This window comes from Vigna radiata, chromosome 5 (assembly GCF_000741045.1).
Source record: "Vigna radiata var. radiata cultivar VC1973A chromosome 5, Vradiata_ver6, whole genome shotgun sequence".
Classification (NCBI taxonomy): Eukaryota; Viridiplantae; Streptophyta; class Magnoliopsida; order Fabales; family Fabaceae; genus Vigna; species Vigna radiata.
In genome coordinates this window covers 28832687-28851015 of record NC_028355.1, presented here as the reverse complement: position 1 = coordinate 28851015, position 18329 = coordinate 28832687, and the positions used below count along the sequence as shown (strand labels likewise).

Sequence of the window (18329 nt, the reverse complement as noted above, 5' to 3'; positions counted from 1 at the left end):
ATATATATATATATATATATATATATATATATATATATATATATATATTACTTAGAATTCGGTTTCCCACAAACCGAATTCTCACCTTAAAAGAAAAGTGTGCTACTTACGTAAATATAAGGCACAATATGTTATATGCGTAATATTAAATGTCTTTTGTGTTATGTCAGAAAAAAATCCTCAATCACTCAAGAAAGCACTTAGTGAAAGTTATTGTTTTACGCACACCAAGTTTACAAACCCTTTCTTTCACAAACATATAGAATTTTTCTAGCAGTTACAACTCTAAACCTCTAAATGAGAAGTTATTTTAGAAATTAGGTTTAGCAAAAATATATAAATTATTCTTTTGTAAAATTAGGTCAAGAAATTAAAGAATCAAGTCACAATTATCGTGAATAATCGATTATTTTAAGAGATAATTAATTATTACAAAAACTTTTCTAAAAGCATTTTTTGATGTGATAATCAATTTCCAAAAATAAATAATTGATTATCATAAAAACTTCTAAAAAAAATATGTATTCATTTGGATAGTCGATTATAACTAGAGTTAATTATCACATAGAGTTTTGAATTATTTAAAAAAACTTTTATGAGTGTGATCTTTGTGCAATACTACTTTGTGACATGAAACAACCAGAAAATCCCAGTTGGATTCCACTAATAAAACTGCCAAGGAGAATGGTAATTTCTAGGAAAGATTAATTGAAAATGGAAAAAAAAAAAAAAGAAAGTGCCACGATGCCTAGGATTCAAAAAGACAATAATTTTTTTTTTCTTTAACTGAATAATCAAATCACTAGTTGAAGAAGCTTTATGTAATGGGCAAGAAGCTGGAGTCTTGGAATTGCAAAGACATAATATCGACATAATAGCCAAATTAAGACAAAGAATGAGCCAAATCCTAGGTAAATCACACGTAGTACGGGGTTTGCATGACAACATGTTGTCAACACAAATTCATATATTACTTTTTAGGTAAGACATCTTTTCCCACTATGGATGCACGTCATTCCATTCTATGACCCCATTTTTGCTTTTCTGACTCCATCTCTATCTTCATGTCGAATGACCTAAATACCATAAAGTCTTTTTGCCATGCCATCCAAAACCACTGCAAACTATTCAAATTAGTAATTTCCAACATCCATAAATTCTCAATCCATATTGCAGAAATAAAAATTCTTCATGGTGAATAAAATGTAAATAAAAGAATTCTGCAACTTGTATACCATTTTTGTATAATGTTTTGTATATCAATTAATTAGTATCCGCTATTATTTGACTGTTTTATGTACTGATCATTGATTTCAAATTGTGAGATGAGAATTAGAGAGATTTATGGTACGATACATTAGAATCATTTTCTATTATTTATGTTTGAGAAAAAAAAAAGTTATTCTTTAGGGAGAATGGTATTGTAATTTTATCCTTTAATAAAATTACATTATCATTTATTATTTGTTTTGTTCACTTCTTCATATATTTTTTTGGTTGAATTCTCAATTTATTACTCTAATATCTAATAGTGGTATCTTGGTAAATGAAAGACTTTTAAACATATCTATTAGTATCTCAGTATCTTTCTTTCTTATGAACTTACTTAGAACACTAGTTTTTTATTTATTATTGTTGTTCTTTTAGATAATATTATTATAGTGAAAAGTGCATAAGTTGATTTTAAACACATGTTAGCAAAATATAAAACAGAAAAATCTAATGGACATAGTTTCTCGTGGAAACCAAAAAATAAAACAACTTTTAGAACAAACAATCATGTAGAATATTAATATTGATAATGCAAATTTCTAAATAAATATGACAAATGTAATTTTATCTTCATTGGTAAGAGGCTTTTTGGAATGGTATCAAAAGCAAATCCATAAGGACCATAACATACATCAAACTCCCTACTACATATGCATATGACACTTTAGACATGTAAAATTATTTTTCTTTTGTCTAAGAAGATTGCCCTTTTGAAAACATTAAGTGTGTTCCCAAAGGTGTATTCCTTGTTTTAGTATTTCCAACATTGAATTTGTTAAGCAATTTTTCTATACTCTCTTGAGATAAGTTCAAAATACCTTTAGATTTATCCCTAGAGATTCTCATACCAAGAATTTGTTTGGTTAGGCCAAGATCCTTCATTTCAAAATTTTCTAACAATTGTTTCTTCAACTTGTTAATGTCTGCCATATTAACTCCTGCAATCAATATCCGGTTGATGTGAGCAGAGGGTGATGATATGTCAGTGGAGCAGGCTTTAGATGATAAGACGATTGACGTTTAGTCTTCTACATACTAAAGCTATGTCTTTAGTTTTATTTTATGTTGGACTGTAAAAAGTCAAATATACAATTATGTTTTGTTTATCTATGACGAAAACTTTTATTTTCTCGTTTTGTTCAAAGATTCTATTTTATCAATTATGTAATAATTCTTATATAACTTAGTGCTATATATTTATTGGAATGTTACAAGAAATTTATTGTGTTGCTTAATTTTTTTTAGTAAAATATACCAAAATTACTTAATTTTCTTTTCTAATGTTTTAAAAAAAAAATTAATTGTTCTTTCAAGCTTCTTCTTGTAATTGTTTTTCTATTATTAAAATAAGTATTGTTATTTTCTCTTTGGTATTAAAGACAAGAATGTTGTAAATCTTTCTTTTAAAAAAATTATATTATCATCTTTTGTCTGTTTTTTCTTTTTATATTTTTCTTATTATTATTATCAAATCTTATGTATTTACTTTATACCTAATACAAATATGAGTTTGAAGAAAAGCTATTAATAAATATGTAAAAAAAAAATAGTACTAGTAGAATTTATACATCTTATCGAAATATGAGTGAATACAAATAAGTAGTTGAAGACTTTACAGATTAAAATATAGTCTAATAAGTACAAACTATATTTTTGTGTGTGAATATGTGTTTCATATAAGAGAAAAAAAAATGAGACAATCATATCCAAATTTTCCAATAATTATATTCACCAAATAATTAGAATAACTAAATACAGCTTTTCTCATCTATCATTGCTTAATCCGTAAATTTTGTTGTTTCTTCTTTAAAACAGATACATTTAATTTTCTATTTAAAAAAAATGTATAACTTTTGTCAATTTTTAATTTTGTCTCTTTGTTTCTTAAATTTCAATCGATGAAACGCTTTATATAAATATGGTACGTCCGAGGTTCAATTAAATTAAATAAGAATAGAATAAATAAAACTTTAACAATAATACTATTATTATTATTATTACTATTACAATATTGATAATGAGAATAATAATATATTAAAACTAATAATAATAACAATTACATTTTATTATTTTATATTAATTTCAATGAATAAAGGTAAAACTGTAATATAATAATTGTATATATTAAATAATCTTTTATCTATGAATCTATCAAATCATTTATAAATTTTACGTTTAAACACTTTATCTCTTAAAACAAACAATTTCGAATTTGAAAGAGATTCTAAGATTCTCATCTCCTTATGAATGAAGAGATTAGGAAGAAAAGATAAGTTATAAAACGTGTTTTTATATATTTTTTATAACTTTTACATAAATGTCTCGTGCTTTTTTTTTTTTTAATTTTACATATGTTTTTATTATACTTTTACAAATAAGTGCTATGTTATGATATGTCATCTCTGACCTAGTTACAATTCTTTTCATCACCTGTTGTTTTATAGTAGCTTACATCAGTTTAACCCACACCATTCCAATTCAAATCAGTTCAACCCACACCAATTTAACCACTTTCAGAGCAAAAGATGGTAAACAACAAGACCATTTTGATTATGACTATGTAAATTATTAGTCTTGCTGTTATTGGACATACTTCATCATGTATTACAAAAGTATAATAGTATTTGGTCTAAATGAACATGTTTTATGTTTTTTTACAAATACTAGTTCTTAAATTTGAAAATCAATATTTAATGTGATATTTTTATTGCATCAATCATTCGATTATTGTGGGATGTCTATTATGCACGTCTTTTTGTGCTTTCAAAATGTTATGTATGTCTGTCTTTGAATATGAAAATGTTATGCAGATTTGATTGTATAGTTGGATAACAAATACAAATGACACTTGATTCTGTCAAGTACATTCTGATGGATTTACTGACAGCCTTTTCCTTCGGTAATTACTGACGACCTAGGATTTGGTCGTTGATAATTACCGAAGGAAAATACCGTCAGTAATTACCGAAGGTCAACATCCGTCGAAAATCATTACCGATAAGGGTATTATTGAAGGAAAATTGGTCATCGAAAATACAATATTACCGACGGATTTTGGTTATTTGATAATTCCAGTTTTTTTGTAGTGTACTACTGTCAAAACGGGTCACTCGGTCTGGCTCAACCTGACCTACCACAAGTTGATCACTTAGTGAGCTAACTCAACTTGATTCACTTATTAACAAATCCAAGAAATTTAAACTAGGTCCGATCTACTAAGGATTTATGACTTAAACGAGTTGATTCACTTGCTGACTTAATTACAAGTTTTTTCCTTTAATTAAAAAAAAAATAACAACTTTTTCTAATTAAAATCTAAACAAAGTTGAATCCAAATGATTTTAATAATATAACTTAAAAATAACAAATTGAGTGAGTTGGCTCACTAACCCAACTCATTATAGATTGATAATTCAAAAAATAACAAATTTTGTAATATAATAATATAACTTAAAAAAATTGAATAACCAATATGCACATTAACTCTTCAACCCAAATTCAACTCGAATTCTTAATGAATTAGAGTTAAAATTAATCTTATCAAAATTTCAATTCTTTTTAAACTCAATCTAATCTGAATCTATAATGGACCTTATAAACTTATGGATTCAAATTTATTTTAACAACTCTAATTATACATTATTATAATTATAATTATAATCATAAATAGTATTAGTAACCAATAATAATTAATGGTATCTGTAAGCGATAATAATAATTAATAATATAAATTATGTTAAAAATAGTAATAATACTACTAAAAATAACATCATCAATAATAACGTTAAATGTACAATTAAAACTTTAACATAATAACAATAATAATAATTATTATTATTATTATTACTATAACTACGTTGATAATAATGATAGTAATAATAATACTCAAAATAATAATAATTATTTACTATTATAAGAATAATAAAAGTAACTTTCAATTTTGTATTAATTTTAATTATAAGAATAATAATAATAGTAAAATTTGTAAAAGTTAATTAATAATTTGGTGGAAGATGGATAAAAAAATGTTTTAAAAAAGAAAATAATTAAATTACTTTTTTTTGGTTAAAATTAATATATATAAAAGCACAAGTATAATCTGTATTGTTTTAAAATCTCTTTATGAATGTTGTGTTTAAATTTATGGAGCTAAATGAGTTTAAATCCCTTAAAAGAAAATAAAAAAGAAAAAGAAAAAAAGAAAGAAAGAAGAAGAAGTAGGGGTTTGACATATTAATTGTATTATTGGGTGTTGAAGATGCTCACGTTTTTTAGCCTCTGAGAGTGGCTTTTATTTTCTCTCCTTTTGTCTTTTATATAAACAAGCTCAATCTTAGATCCCATCATAATATAACTTTTTCTTGTTTTAAATAAGAATCATAAAAACATCTCAAAGACTACTCTTATACCCATTGCTTCTTCTCTCTTACATCAATCTCAATTTCTTTCAAATGATAACTTTTCAAGCAAACTTCTTCTTACTTTCATGTGCTTTTCTCTTGCCAACTTTGGTATTAGGAGATTGCACATGTGAGAGAGATGACGCTAAAAGGAGTGAATCAACTCAAGTTCTTCACTACAAACTTGGCTCAATTGCTTCTGTGCTTGTTGCTGGAGCTCTTGGGGTGAGTCTTCCATTGCTGAGCAAGAGAATCCCTGCTCTTAATCCCAAGAATGATATATTCTTCATGGTTAAGGCCTTTGCTGCAGGGGTCATTCTTGCAACTGGGTTTGTCCACATACTTCCTGATGCATATGAAAGTTTGACTTCACCTTGCTTAAAGGAAAATCCATGGGGAAAGTTTCCCTTCACTGGCTTTGTTGCCATGATATCTTCAATTGGGACCTTAATGCTCGACTCATTTGCCACAGGGTTCTTCCACAGGCAACATTTTAACCCCTCAAAGCAGGTTCCTGCTGCTGATGAAGAAATTGCAGATGAACATGCTGGTCACATACATGTTCACACTCATGCCACACATGGCCATGCTCATGGAGCAGCTCTTTCCTCTCATGATTCAGAAACATCTGAAATAATTAGGCAGCGCATCATATCACAAGTAAGATCAACAACAATTTGGATTCCAAAGTTTTTCATTTTGTATAAGGTTGGAAACAACCGACTGTTTTTGTTTGTACATGTTGGACTTTGAGTGTTGTTTTGTTGAAAATATTGATTATCGGATTGTGTCTCAGGTGTTGGAAATAGGAATTGTGGTCCATTCGGTGATAATTGGATTATCATTGGGAACTGCAGGGAGCATTGATACCATAAAACCTCTTCTGGTGGCCTTGTCTTTCCATCAATTTTTTGAGGGGATGGGTCTCGGTGGTTGCATATCTCAGGTATTCCAATTTGCTTCATCAATCTTACATCCTCCGTTCAAAATGATTAAGACCCTCTTGTCATTTTTTTCTCCCTCTGTTTTGTCTAAAGATTAATCACAAAAATACTGACAAATAAGTATTCTGTAGAATGAATTATTTCATGATGTTTAAGCTGAATTGATGAACTGATATGGGAAAATTTTGAGAAAGGTTCTTTTGAGTTTGGAAGTTGTAAAATGTTGCCATGATGACAACATCCTCATATTTTCATCTAACCTTTTTAGTTAAAAAGAAAAGGAGAAGGACAAAACAGTCACAAGTGAATTAAAGACATGCTTTAAGTTTAACATAACATTAAATTATTCTTCAACTTAGCTTTAAAGTTGGTTCCTAGGTTCATAAAATAAAATACCACTTCAGATTTTCTGTAGCTCTTTTAAATCTCCTAATAATAATAATAATATTATTATTGATAGAGAAAAAAAGAAAAAAAGAAACTGATGGTAATTAAATGAACTGTGACAGGCAAAGTTTGAATCAAAGTCTACAGCAATAATGGCAACTTTTTTTTCCCTAACAACCCCTATTGGTATAGCAATTGGAATGGGAGTGTCAAGTGCTTATAAAGAGAATAGCCCAACTGCTTTAAGTGTTGAAGGAGTCTTCAATTCTGCTTCTGCTGGGATTTTGATTTACATGGCACTGGTTGATCTTTTAGCAGCAGATTTTATGAACCCAAGATTGCAGAAAAATTTGAAGCTTCAATTAGGGGCAAATATATCCCTTCTTTTAGGCTCAGGCTGCATGTCTCTATTGGCCAAATGGGCTTAAGCCTTTTCTTTTCCTTTCCATTAATTACTTTCAATTTCTCTTCTAATTTATAGAGTTATTTTCTTTCTTTCTATTTCTTCTTTTAATCTTTAGCAATGTGGCACATCACTAAACAAGTGAAGTTACAAGTGTTGTTTAATAAACATTAAGGAACTTTTATATTAGAAATATAAAGTAATAATGAATGCTTTTCGTATCCCTTCAATCATTGATGAAGAAGAACCAAAAGCATACATTGTCTACTCTATTATTCAAACGTACAATGATTCTTTAAAAAATATAAAAAAGAAAGTGAAAATGGCCTTTCTGGCTTAGTTATATATATATATATATATATATATATATATATATATATATATATATATATATATATATATATATATATNAAAAAGCAAAAAAAAAAAACATTATATATATATATATATATATATATATATATATATATATATATATATATATATATAACTTTAACTATATATGAGAGGACCGATTAGTTAAATATTAAAGATTTAGAGACTAGATAAAAAAAAAAAAATTGACATTCATACTATACCAATTTATAAACAATAAGACACTATTGTTCTTAAAATATAGTTAATCGTATATACTTCGGTAAGTTTGTTTAAAATAGTAGTTTTGAAACAAAAGTCATTTTTAAAAAATCATGAAAAAAAAATTAAAGAACTTTTCATTTTAAAAATGAACATATTACACAACCAAGAAAACAGATAACTTGTGTTTTTATTAAAGAGGGTTTAGAATTAATATGTGATATTTAAAAATAGATAATACTTTAAATACTATAATTAATCAGAATAATATTCTTTTAACACACTTTATGTGGGTACAATAATTGAATGTGGTGTAAATGATATTGAAGTGGAAGAAAAGCACTTAGAATGGTCAACCAGGCTCATTCAAAATTGTTTGAAAAAAGATGACGATACGGCACAAGTGAAAGATACCTAAGCCAAATTGCCCATAGATTACTGGGGCAGTAACCAAAAATGTGCATTTTACATGCTTGTGAAAATGCTTGATGTCCCTGTTGAGTCACTTTCCTGCAAAATTGATCACAGGCTTAATCCATGATTTGACCATGGAATTTCCCTTGTGCTTATTCTTCCCCATCTTCTTTGGTGTGGAAGACTATTTAATGCAAATTGTTCCATTTCACAGGCTTTGAGGGTCAAAAACTTGTTATGCTTATGTTTTTAGAGCCCTTTATAAAAGTACTTCTTGACTCAAGTTTTGTCCCTGCAATTGGAATATCTTAGGGAAGCATCTTTCTAAGAGAATAGCATTCTGTCTCTCAACTTTGATCTGGCAACCATGCAATCCCATCCATTCAAAACTCCATATGCACCACTTTTGGTACACCTACATTTCTGTTCATGGCAACTCAAATAATTACAGTTATATTTTTTAGAGTTTTATTAACTAATCATACTATGTTTGGTTTAAAAAGTGGATTCTAAATAATTGACTAGGAAGTTTGTTTACTTTTAACTATGATTCTATTTTCTAATTATTTTTAGACAACTATTTATGAAAGTGTATAAATTTATATATTTAAACACATAAGTATGAAACTTATATTTATATGAACAAATTTGTTGAAAATAAATAAGATGCACAATAAATACATTTTATCATATTTTATTTTATGGTGAAATCATTGGTGTGTTGAGATGAGAATAAAAAATTCAGTAACAAATTAAAGAGAAAAAGAAAACTTAAATAAAATAAAAGAATAAAAGGAAAATATATTATCACATTAATTTCATTAAGTGAAAGTAAGTGTGTTAGTGAAAATTCATCAATTTCATTAATTGACATTATTATGTGAATTCTTTATTATTTTTATGATAATATCATAATATATTAATATTTTGCGAGTATTGTTTATTATGTGTTTTAGAAGTGCATTAACTTTTTTAAATCGTGATTATGTTATATGTTTTGTGATGATTTACATTTATTTTGACTAAATTATAGAAAGTTTTTAATGTGATTTGTTATATCTATTCACTATATTTTCATTACTTTTTTATGTTACAAATTAATATATTGAAATATGTTATTTTGAAAAAATTTCACTGCAAAATTACAAATATATATTAATTATATAAAATATATATTAATTATATATATTTCTCTATGTAACAAAGAAAAACAAATAAAATTTAATCTCTTAATACATAGAAACAGTGCAAACTCCCAATTTGATTTATTCTGAAACTCATTGGTCCTATTTAGCTTTAGACCAAAACATTTGTCTACAAGTATCCAAAATAGGTCTTGCTAAGCTTCAAACAAAAACATCATACTATGTCAGAATGCTTATAAAAACATAAAACTAACATAAAAAAGCATAGGTATAACTAAACATAGATTCTCTAACATAATACATATATAAACTAATAAGCCATATGTAAAGCACCTTAATGTAATATACACCCAAGGAACTTCAAGTATTAGCAAACAAACACTACCATATTCTTTCACAATATAAAGGGAGACAAACCATGATATGATTTTTGTAAAATACAATAATAGTAATAATAGTAGTAAGAAAGTTTCCTTGTTATAGAAGAATCCTACCTGTCTTTTATCAAGAGTTATTACATTAAGAGAATTTAGGAACATAAAATTGCTATAATTAACACTAGATTAGTTTTTTTTTTTTTTTTTTTTTTTACGTTATCAAATTCTTTAAAATTGTATCCACAATTTGTTATTTTTTTTTTACATTTGAACTTTCTATTTATATTTTTTATAAAGCTGTTAAAACGGGTCTTCTGGCTCGATCCGACCCAGTCCATCACGGGTTGATCACTTAGTGACCTAACCCAACCTAACTTATTTATTAGTGAGCTAGGAAAATTTGAATCGGCCCAACTCATCACGGGTTGGTAGGCCAACCTAGCCCACCACGAGTTCAACCCGCATGAGCTGGATTTAAATGAGCCGAGTTGAAATCTGACCTGCATAAAAAAAATACAATTTTTTCAAATCCAACCCAGCCTGAACCCATGGTGGGCCAGGTTCGTCATCGGGTTGTGACCCATTTTAACAACTCTAATTTTTTCCTTTTTTATGATAGTTACTTAACAAACAAAATAAAAGGAAAGTACATAAAATGAGTAACTCACATGATACATACCATCTCCTTCAAGGCACGCACATCAAACAAAAGAGACATGCACTCACATAATTTCTCAAACATAGACATTAAAAGTCCGCTCCCATTACTTCTACTCCAAGCAAACCTCTATCCGTACTTAAACTCCAACCATCTCAACTTCTAGACCTTAGCGTGACAAACTTAAAAGCCCTTTCTCTTTCTTTGAAAATTCTCTCGAAGTGGTTAGGTTTTTAGTGCTGTCAAAATGGGTTAGAATTCATGAGTCAACTCGGTCCACCACGAGTTCGAATCAAGTTGGGTTAAAAAAAATTGATATGGGTCAATTTTGAACCCGACTCATTAAGAACCCCGCTCACCCAGGTTTAACCCATGGTGAGCCGAATTGGCTCACCAACCCACCTAATTTTTCTAATAAATATTTTTTGTTTGGGTTAGTCAACATTGAAATGGAAGCTCGCGTGAAATTAATGTTGTATGGAATAATTACGGAACACGAAAAATCCACAAATTTATACTTAATAATATCTTTGTGTGAATGAAATCTTATGTTTGATGGATCATAAATCTAATTTAAGACTCTTTCCCTTTATTTAGATTTGAGTTAGAAAAATTATTATTTTTTATTAATTGAAAAAAAAAAGTTGTAATTAAGTGAGCTAATCAGTCAATCCTTTTAACCCATCAACATGTGGTGGGTTGGGTCAGGTTCAAATTTTTTCGACTCACTAATAAGTGAGTTGGGTTGGGTTGACTCACGAAGTGACCAACCGTGATGGCTCGAGTCGGATCGGACAGGATAGCCTGTTTTGACAACACTAGTTTTAATTATGAGGCTAACCCTCATTAATTTAGTATTTATACATCTAAACTAGGCCTAAATCTGTCACCCTTTGACCCACTGGCCCTTGAGCCTAAAAAAATACACATACTTCAGGGTGTTCACCGTTTTGGACCTTTTAAGAAAATAGAGAACAACAAAATAAATAATAAAAACTTATTTTTATTTTTAATATTCTGAACACATTACCACCCTTTTTAAACGAATTGGGTCAAACCCAACTATCCTAGCCCAAGCCATGGACCAAACTGACCTAGTAGGGCAGAAAATGAGAAATAAATTCTCAAGTGTTGCAGGTAGGGTTCAAATAGAGGGTCTTTAGGCTTGGAGTCCTAGATCAACGCTCCTACCACTAAGCCAGTGTGCCCTAATTGAATGTAGTGCAAAAATTAATACATAATCCATTTTTAATTCTTTTAGTAACTATTCCATATCATAAAAATTAACAATCACTTATATAATTATCACATGTATTCACTTGACCCATTTTAATATTCCTAAATTTTCTCGAATCTTGCAAATAATGTCATTTTGTTAAAGGTTTAATTGCTTCTTTTGTTCCCAGTTTGGTTGAAGTGTGTCAAATTCGTCCCCCTTTTAGAAAAATATCAATTTTGTCCTCATATAGAAAAAATTTGTGTCAATCAAGTCATCTCGGTTAAATACAAACTAATGGTGTTAAAAACTTAAAGTGAGTTTTGAATAATAACCACTTCATGGGTCCGATCTCTGATATTGCAGTGGATAAAGTGAGTTTTGAAAGCAATGATTTTTAACGGATATGACTTGATTGACACAAATTTTTTCTATATGGGGACAAAATTGACATTTTTCTAAAAAGGGAACGAATTTGACACACTTCAACCAAACTGAGGACAAAAGAAGCAATTAAACCTTTGTTAAAAGACTTTCAGTCACAATAAGGCTAACAATAACCAAGAAACCCCTAATGTAGTATAGGGAAACCATGGTATTGAATCCGTGAAAATGATTCTTATTAAGCTTTAATTGTATAGTTAACCTTACTAAAAACAAAATGCAATGGAGAAAATAAAATATAGAATGAATGAAACTGTTTAAATAAACTCAAATGTAGTGAAAAATATAAGAAGATGCAAAGGATGATGCTTCAATGCATATAACATTGTACTCTATGATGTAATGCATGTATGGAATTTAAGTGAGAAAATTTTCACAACACTTGAAAATATAACTCAATGGAATACCTTTAATGGAATGCTAGATGCAGTCAACAAAAGAAAAAAAGAAGATGCAATGGTGTGGACAATATTTAGAATGATGCAAACGTATGAGGAATGCAATCTAACCAAGGAATCGAATGCAGAATTGATGAATTAACATGATTCAGTTAGGATGCTGATGATGCATATAAAATGAACCCTATAACACCTAACTGGTACAAATAATGCAGTATGCAGAGAAATAAAAGTTCCAGAATGGGTGTCAAACAAGATGCATAAAACCTGAAAATTCAAGATGTTATGCATTGCATAACTTAAATTCATGAATGTAAATCAGAAGCGGAACTGATAAATGAACAAACTTGAAATAAAGATGTGTTTGGAGAGGTTTGACACATACATAGATCTTCACATTTGTTAAGTTATTGTCCGCTTTAGACTAAGACCTCATATATTTAGGCCACAGACAAATGAAAGTATTATATTATCTACAAGTATTCACAATTCGTAGAAAGTAAAAATAAAAATTTAATTTATATTTTATTAAATTAAATTTAACTAAAATTAAAATTAATTTATATTTTATTACACTAAATTTAATTAAATTTAAATTTATATCATATTATATTTTTTATTATTTTATTTAAATATTTATAAGTATTCACGTATACTTGTAGATTTTAAAATATTTGTAGTTATTTTTTAAATAAATATTCGCAAATGTAGTAAATAGATAGTGGATGAATTTATTTTGTCCTAAATCACGACAGGTAAACATATATTGGACCTGACCATTGTTATTGAGGTATTTCACCCTCCAATTTCAATGGTTCATCATGCACCTTCAATTTCAAGAAAAATTTGAAAGAGATTGTTTATTAAGAATGTGATGAAGGTGTTGTCGTGTTCGATGTTGCCATTGGAGCTAGGAGTGATTTTTTTTAAGCTTCTCACTTCAAATAAGTGTATAAATCTATTACAAAGTTCTCAAATCTTAATCGAATTTTAAAATTCGATGAAAACTCAATTAAATATTAAAGTTTGATCGAATATCAAAATTCAAAAAATCCTTTATTAAATTTTAAAATTTAACTAATTTCGAAATCTGATAAAAAATCAGATTTCTAAATCTGATGTAAAGCTGAATATTTATATCTTATATGAAAAGTGATTTTTTAACACACTTAAATTTTTTACACTCATTTAATACTATCCTTTTTTATATTTAACTTTCTTTTTTTAAAAAAAATACAAAAATTTATATTTTTATGATTATTTTATTAATATTTTGAGTCTAATAAACGTAAAAGTGTATATAGTTTCATTATTCATCCTATATCCTATGTATGTTTGAACTTGATATCCAATGTTCGCTATATCTTATTGTTTTTCTCTGTTTGATATCCCATATGTATTTCTCTGTTTTACTTCAATTTTCATTATTTTAACTTTTCGAAGTATTTATTATATTATCATTCCAATGTCGTTAATTATTAGTATTGTTATTATTATCAAATAAATATTATTAAAATTTTAAATAAATATTAAATAATTATAAACAGATAATTTTAATTAATTAAAATATTTATATAATTATAAAATCCTAATTTCATTAAAAAAGTAATAAAATATCTTAAAATCATAACAAATTAAAAAACAAATAAAACATTAAATAATTCAAAACAAAAAAAAATTAATCAAATTAATTAATTCATTAATATATTATTACAAATAAAAAACTTTTAATTCTACAATAAAAAAAATTAAATAAATATTAAATAATTATAAACAAAAATATTTAATTCAAAATAATATTAATTAATTCAAATATTTATGTAATTATAAAATTGTAATATTTCATAAAAAAATAACTAAATATCTTAAAATTATAAAAAAATAAAAAAGCTTTAAATAATTAAAAACAATAAAATATAATAAAAATATAATTAATTAATTAATTAATTAAATGAATATATATGTATGTAATAGTTTTATTAACAATAAACATAAAATTTAAATGAGAAAGTGAGATGTGAAAGAGAAAGAGAAATGCTAAAAACGAGTTGGAAGAAGGATAAAGTTGTTAAGAATATGATCAAAGATTCTTTTTTATTATTTTTTTATTATTCAAAAATTAATAACATTTTAATCGAGGATGTAATGAGAATTTTGAAAAAAAAAAAATAAATTGGAGGTACAGAGTGAAGTTGGAGGTGCAGATAAAAGCCCTTGTCATTGCTAATCATGTCTCAATAAGACATCTTGAGATCTTGAGAAGAAAAAGCCCATTAGGATCAATACAGGTTCGATAATTTATTGGAGAATAAAAAAAAAAAAAAAAAGAGTAAACAAGATAAATGAAAACATTCTCCATTCACGTCAAATAGAAAGAACGCAGGTAATGTCAGGCATCTAAATGCTAAGTTATGTCTCTAACCACTATGAACAAGCTTGATTGCTCAAGCAAAGAAAGATGCCAAATTATTTTGTTTAAGAATCATTCTGTATTTTTATTTTCTATTGACAACTGAAGATGAAAGTTTCACAGACCAAAATCCAGAAAATCCAGAATGAAGAAGAATCACAGATGACATTCAGATTCCAAGAAGAAGCTTTTAATTAAACAGAACCTTTTCCTCCAAGTCACTCTTAGAAGAACATAATTCACCTAATGTTAGATTAAGTTTTCAAAGATATCATCATAAAGGTGATCAAATGATATTAGTCATACATAGGTCACATCACCAATCTTTCTTCTTCCTACTAGAGACAATTTCTCTCTTTCCCTTTCCTTGAAAAGATCACCCTCAATTTTAGGCTCTTAACTTGAGACATTGACACTAATGCAATCCCAAATACATGGTAGTCTAAAGCACCCTTTCCCAAAAGCATCTTAACTACCAAAAGAACCATCACTTCCATTTCAGGTTTGACAAATTTGAATGCACTTTACAAAGAAAAGATTACAATTTCTGTCACAACATTAACAGAGTAATTGGTTTAGAACTTTCAAATATGTAAAAAGTAAAAATTATTTAAAGTAATTTTGTGATGTAGCCAATGGCTTATTATTGGTTAATGTTAGTGAGTGGCGAACCTCTTCCTCACGCCACAGCAAGGGAAGAGGTAGAGGTAGTGTTTGCATGAGGGCTTTGAGTAGAAAGCAAGCAAAAGAAAAAGGGTTTATAAAACCAAACATTCATCTTTTCCAATGAGGAAGTAAGCATATATACCAACATGAAATGCAGTTATAAAAACTCCCTGAAAAGGACATTGTTGAGCCGGTGAGCCAATTCCCATAAAATACTCGCATTTGTGACAACTTTTCTGCACTTTTGGCATGCCTTCATGCTCACATCTCCAACCAAAGAATCAATCTTTATCCCAAACAGAACCCTCTTGTCTACTCTTCCTTTACTCTGGCCAAGCCTATGTATTCTTTATATAAAAACCTCACATTGTTCCACCTTTGAGTCTTTCACTGCACTGAAGTTGGAGTGCAACACTGGACCCATAATCAGAAGCCTCTTTCGTCACATCTTGTGGCATTGCAGTAACAAAATCTGCAAGTGGGAGTCATGGCCATGGAAACAACAAGAGTGAGAAAAAGTGTTATGATACTTCTACTCTACCTGACTTTGTCTGCCATTTCTCTCACTCAATGTGGTAAGCCTCATTAACCTCAACAGATTTTTCTGTCATTTCAATTACCATATATATCATTCCAATTATTCCAAATTTTTAAATATAATTAACCAATATGAGATTATGTGAAGCCAATTTGCTTGTTAGAATCCATGTAATGAGTCACAATCATAATATAATACCATTGACATGAAGCAAATATTGAATGACAACAGATGCAGAAAGATCAATGAAGGTATTAAGAGGTCTCAAAGATAAAAGAAATTCAAGCAAGAACAAAAACCCAAAGAAGTTGAAAACAGTTAAAAAATTAGTTGAGAATCCAACCGTTTTCTCATCAAATGTAGAACCATATAGTCTTAGCTCGCCATTCTCTTTGCCCCCTTATGAATCACTGGCTCCAGAAAACAGCCCTCCATTTTGTGTGTTCCCACCACCAGGCACTCCTCCTTCCACCACCATGCCGTCCCCCACAGGCTTTCAACCCACAACGCCGTCACCACCTGACTTTTACACTTCACCAGTTATCCCAACCCAAAACCCCCCTCCAAATCCCCTAATCATAACACCAGGCCCACCCACTATCACGCCGGGCTCGCCTGAGCCCGTGCTCAATCCTCCCATCATTATCCCAAGTCCACCAGACACCTCAATGGGCCCACCTTACTTCGAGCCCAGCCCACCCTACTTTGAGCCCACCCCACCTTTCATAATCCCTTCCCCCACAGGTGGCATTACCCCAGGCCCACCAACGATAATCCCTTCCCCAACAGAAGGCACTCTCCCAAGCCCACCGAGCACTGTGCCATCCCCAACTGAAGGCAGTGTCCCTGGCCCAGGTGTGTTTCAGCCACCTGTGGTGTACCCTCCACCAAGTGTGCCACCACCTCCGAACTATGCCCCAAGGATCACCTTGTGGTGTGTGGCTAAGCCCTCGGTCCCAGACCCAATCATCCAAGAGGCCATGAACTATGCCTGCTGGTCTGGAGCAGATTGCACCTCAATTCAGCCCAATGGGCCCTGCTATGAGCCCAATACTGTGTACGCACATGCTTCATATGCTTTTAATAGTTATTGGCAACGGACTAAAGGTGCTGGAGGCAATTGCGAGTTTGGAGGGACAGCCATGCTAGTTGCTGTTGACCCCAGTGAGTACAAAAATCATAAGACATTTTTATGCAACTTCTTTTTCCTAATTTTAATCTCTATTCTATATTTTTTTTATTTCAAATTATTATATAAATTGTATAATCTCAAATATATTAATTTTTTATGTTTTGTAATATATAATTTAAAATATAAAAGGTTATATTTCAGAATATAAAAATTTATAGAAGTATGAATTGAAGAGGCTTAGTTTAGTCATTTAATGCTACTTTTGTTTTTGTTGTGAACAGGCTTCGATGGGTGTCACTTCATCTACAACTGATAGATGTGTTTTTGCCCTAACAATGTTTGAAGAGTGAAGACTCTCTTTTCATAATCTCCTTTTTTGCTGTGCTAATAAGTTACATATGTATGAATGTTACAGTGAATTAAACGCAGAGATTTTGCATTTTGTAAGTAATGTACATCACATTGTAATTTCTCGTCACCGTTTGATTAAATTAATTCCTTCACTACCACCAAAATGATAACCTTGTACAACAAATACGTATATTATGTTATATTCGGTATTTACTTTTTCTTTTCTACCTATCATTTATCTCAGTAGTTTTATATCAATTTAAGAGTAGTAATATATATATATATATATATATATATATATATATATATATATATATATATATATAATATAATATAATATAATATATCAGGTATCTTCTAATGACGAAACATATTAAACAAAAGTTAGAGTTTTTTAAAAAAGAGGGTTCAAACTCTTATCACTATGAGTCATATGTGAATTTATAAGAAAATAAATTTATTTGGACTTTTTATTATAGAGTTAACAGTATAGGATTTTCTTTTGAATTTTATATAATGAGTTAGTAATTTAGTGTTTATTTTGGATTTTGTATTTTGGTTTGGGATTGTAGTGTAGGGTTTTGCGTTTAGAGGAGAT

At 28.9% G+C, this 18329-nt stretch overlaps 2 protein-coding genes and 1 long non-coding RNA gene across 3 annotated transcripts; 2 read left to right on the top strand and 1 right to left on the bottom strand.

Moving 5' to 3' along the window:
* The first annotated feature begins 5621 nt into the window (after nt 1–5621).
* On the top strand, nt 5622–7616 carry LOC106762227 (zinc transporter 1). Its single transcript, XM_014646004.2, has 3 exons — nt 5622–6332; nt 6469–6618; nt 7126–7616. Exons 1-3 carry the CDS (start codon nt 5724–5726, stop codon nt 7429–7431), a joined length of 1065 nt encoding a protein of 354 aa, XP_014501490.1. The 5' UTR covers nt 5622–5723; the 3' UTR covers nt 7432–7616.
* Nucleotides 7617–15823: 8207 nt separating this feature from the next.
* Nucleotides 15824–16706, bottom strand: LOC106761309. Its single transcript, XR_001375676.2, has 2 exons — nt 16592–16706; nt 15824–16182 (listed from the first exon to the last, which is right to left on the bottom strand). It is a non-coding gene; the product is annotated as an uncharacterized LOC106761309 (long non-coding RNA).
* Nucleotides 16152–17939, top strand: LOC106761308 (extensin). The gene is made up of 3 exons (XM_014644849.2): nt 16152–16285; nt 16480–17412; nt 17662–17939. Exons 1-3 carry the CDS (start codon nt 16198–16200, stop codon nt 17691–17693), a joined length of 1053 nt encoding a protein of 350 aa, XP_014500335.1. The 5' UTR covers nt 16152–16197; the 3' UTR covers nt 17694–17939.
* The last annotated feature ends 390 nt before the right edge of the window (nt 17940–18329 follow it).

Excerpts from the sequence above, each read along its gene's own strand:
- LOC106762227 (XM_014646004.2), top strand. The coding sequence starts at position 5,724 with ATGATAACTTTTCAAGCAAACTTCTTCTTACTTTCATGTGCTTTTCTC. Across the intron at positions 6,333-6,468 it reads GGCAGCGCATCATATCACAA|GTGTTGGAAATAGGAATTGT; the intron begins GTAAGATCAACA and ends ATTGTGTCTCAG. Across the intron at positions 6,619-7,125 it reads TCGGTGGTTGCATATCTCAG|GCAAAGTTTGAATCAAAGTC; the intron begins GTATTCCAATTT and ends GAACTGTGACAG.
- LOC106761308 (XM_014644849.2), top strand. The coding sequence starts at position 16,198 with ATGGCCATGGAAACAACAAGAGTGAGAAAAAGTGTTATGATACTTCTA. Across the intron at positions 16,286-16,479 it reads CATTTCTCTCACTCAATGTG|ATGCAGAAAGATCAATGAAG; the intron begins GTAAGCCTCATT and ends GAATGACAACAG. Across the intron at positions 17,413-17,661 it reads GCTAGTTGCTGTTGACCCCA|GCTTCGATGGGTGTCACTTC; the intron begins GTGAGTACAAAA and ends TGTTGTGAACAG.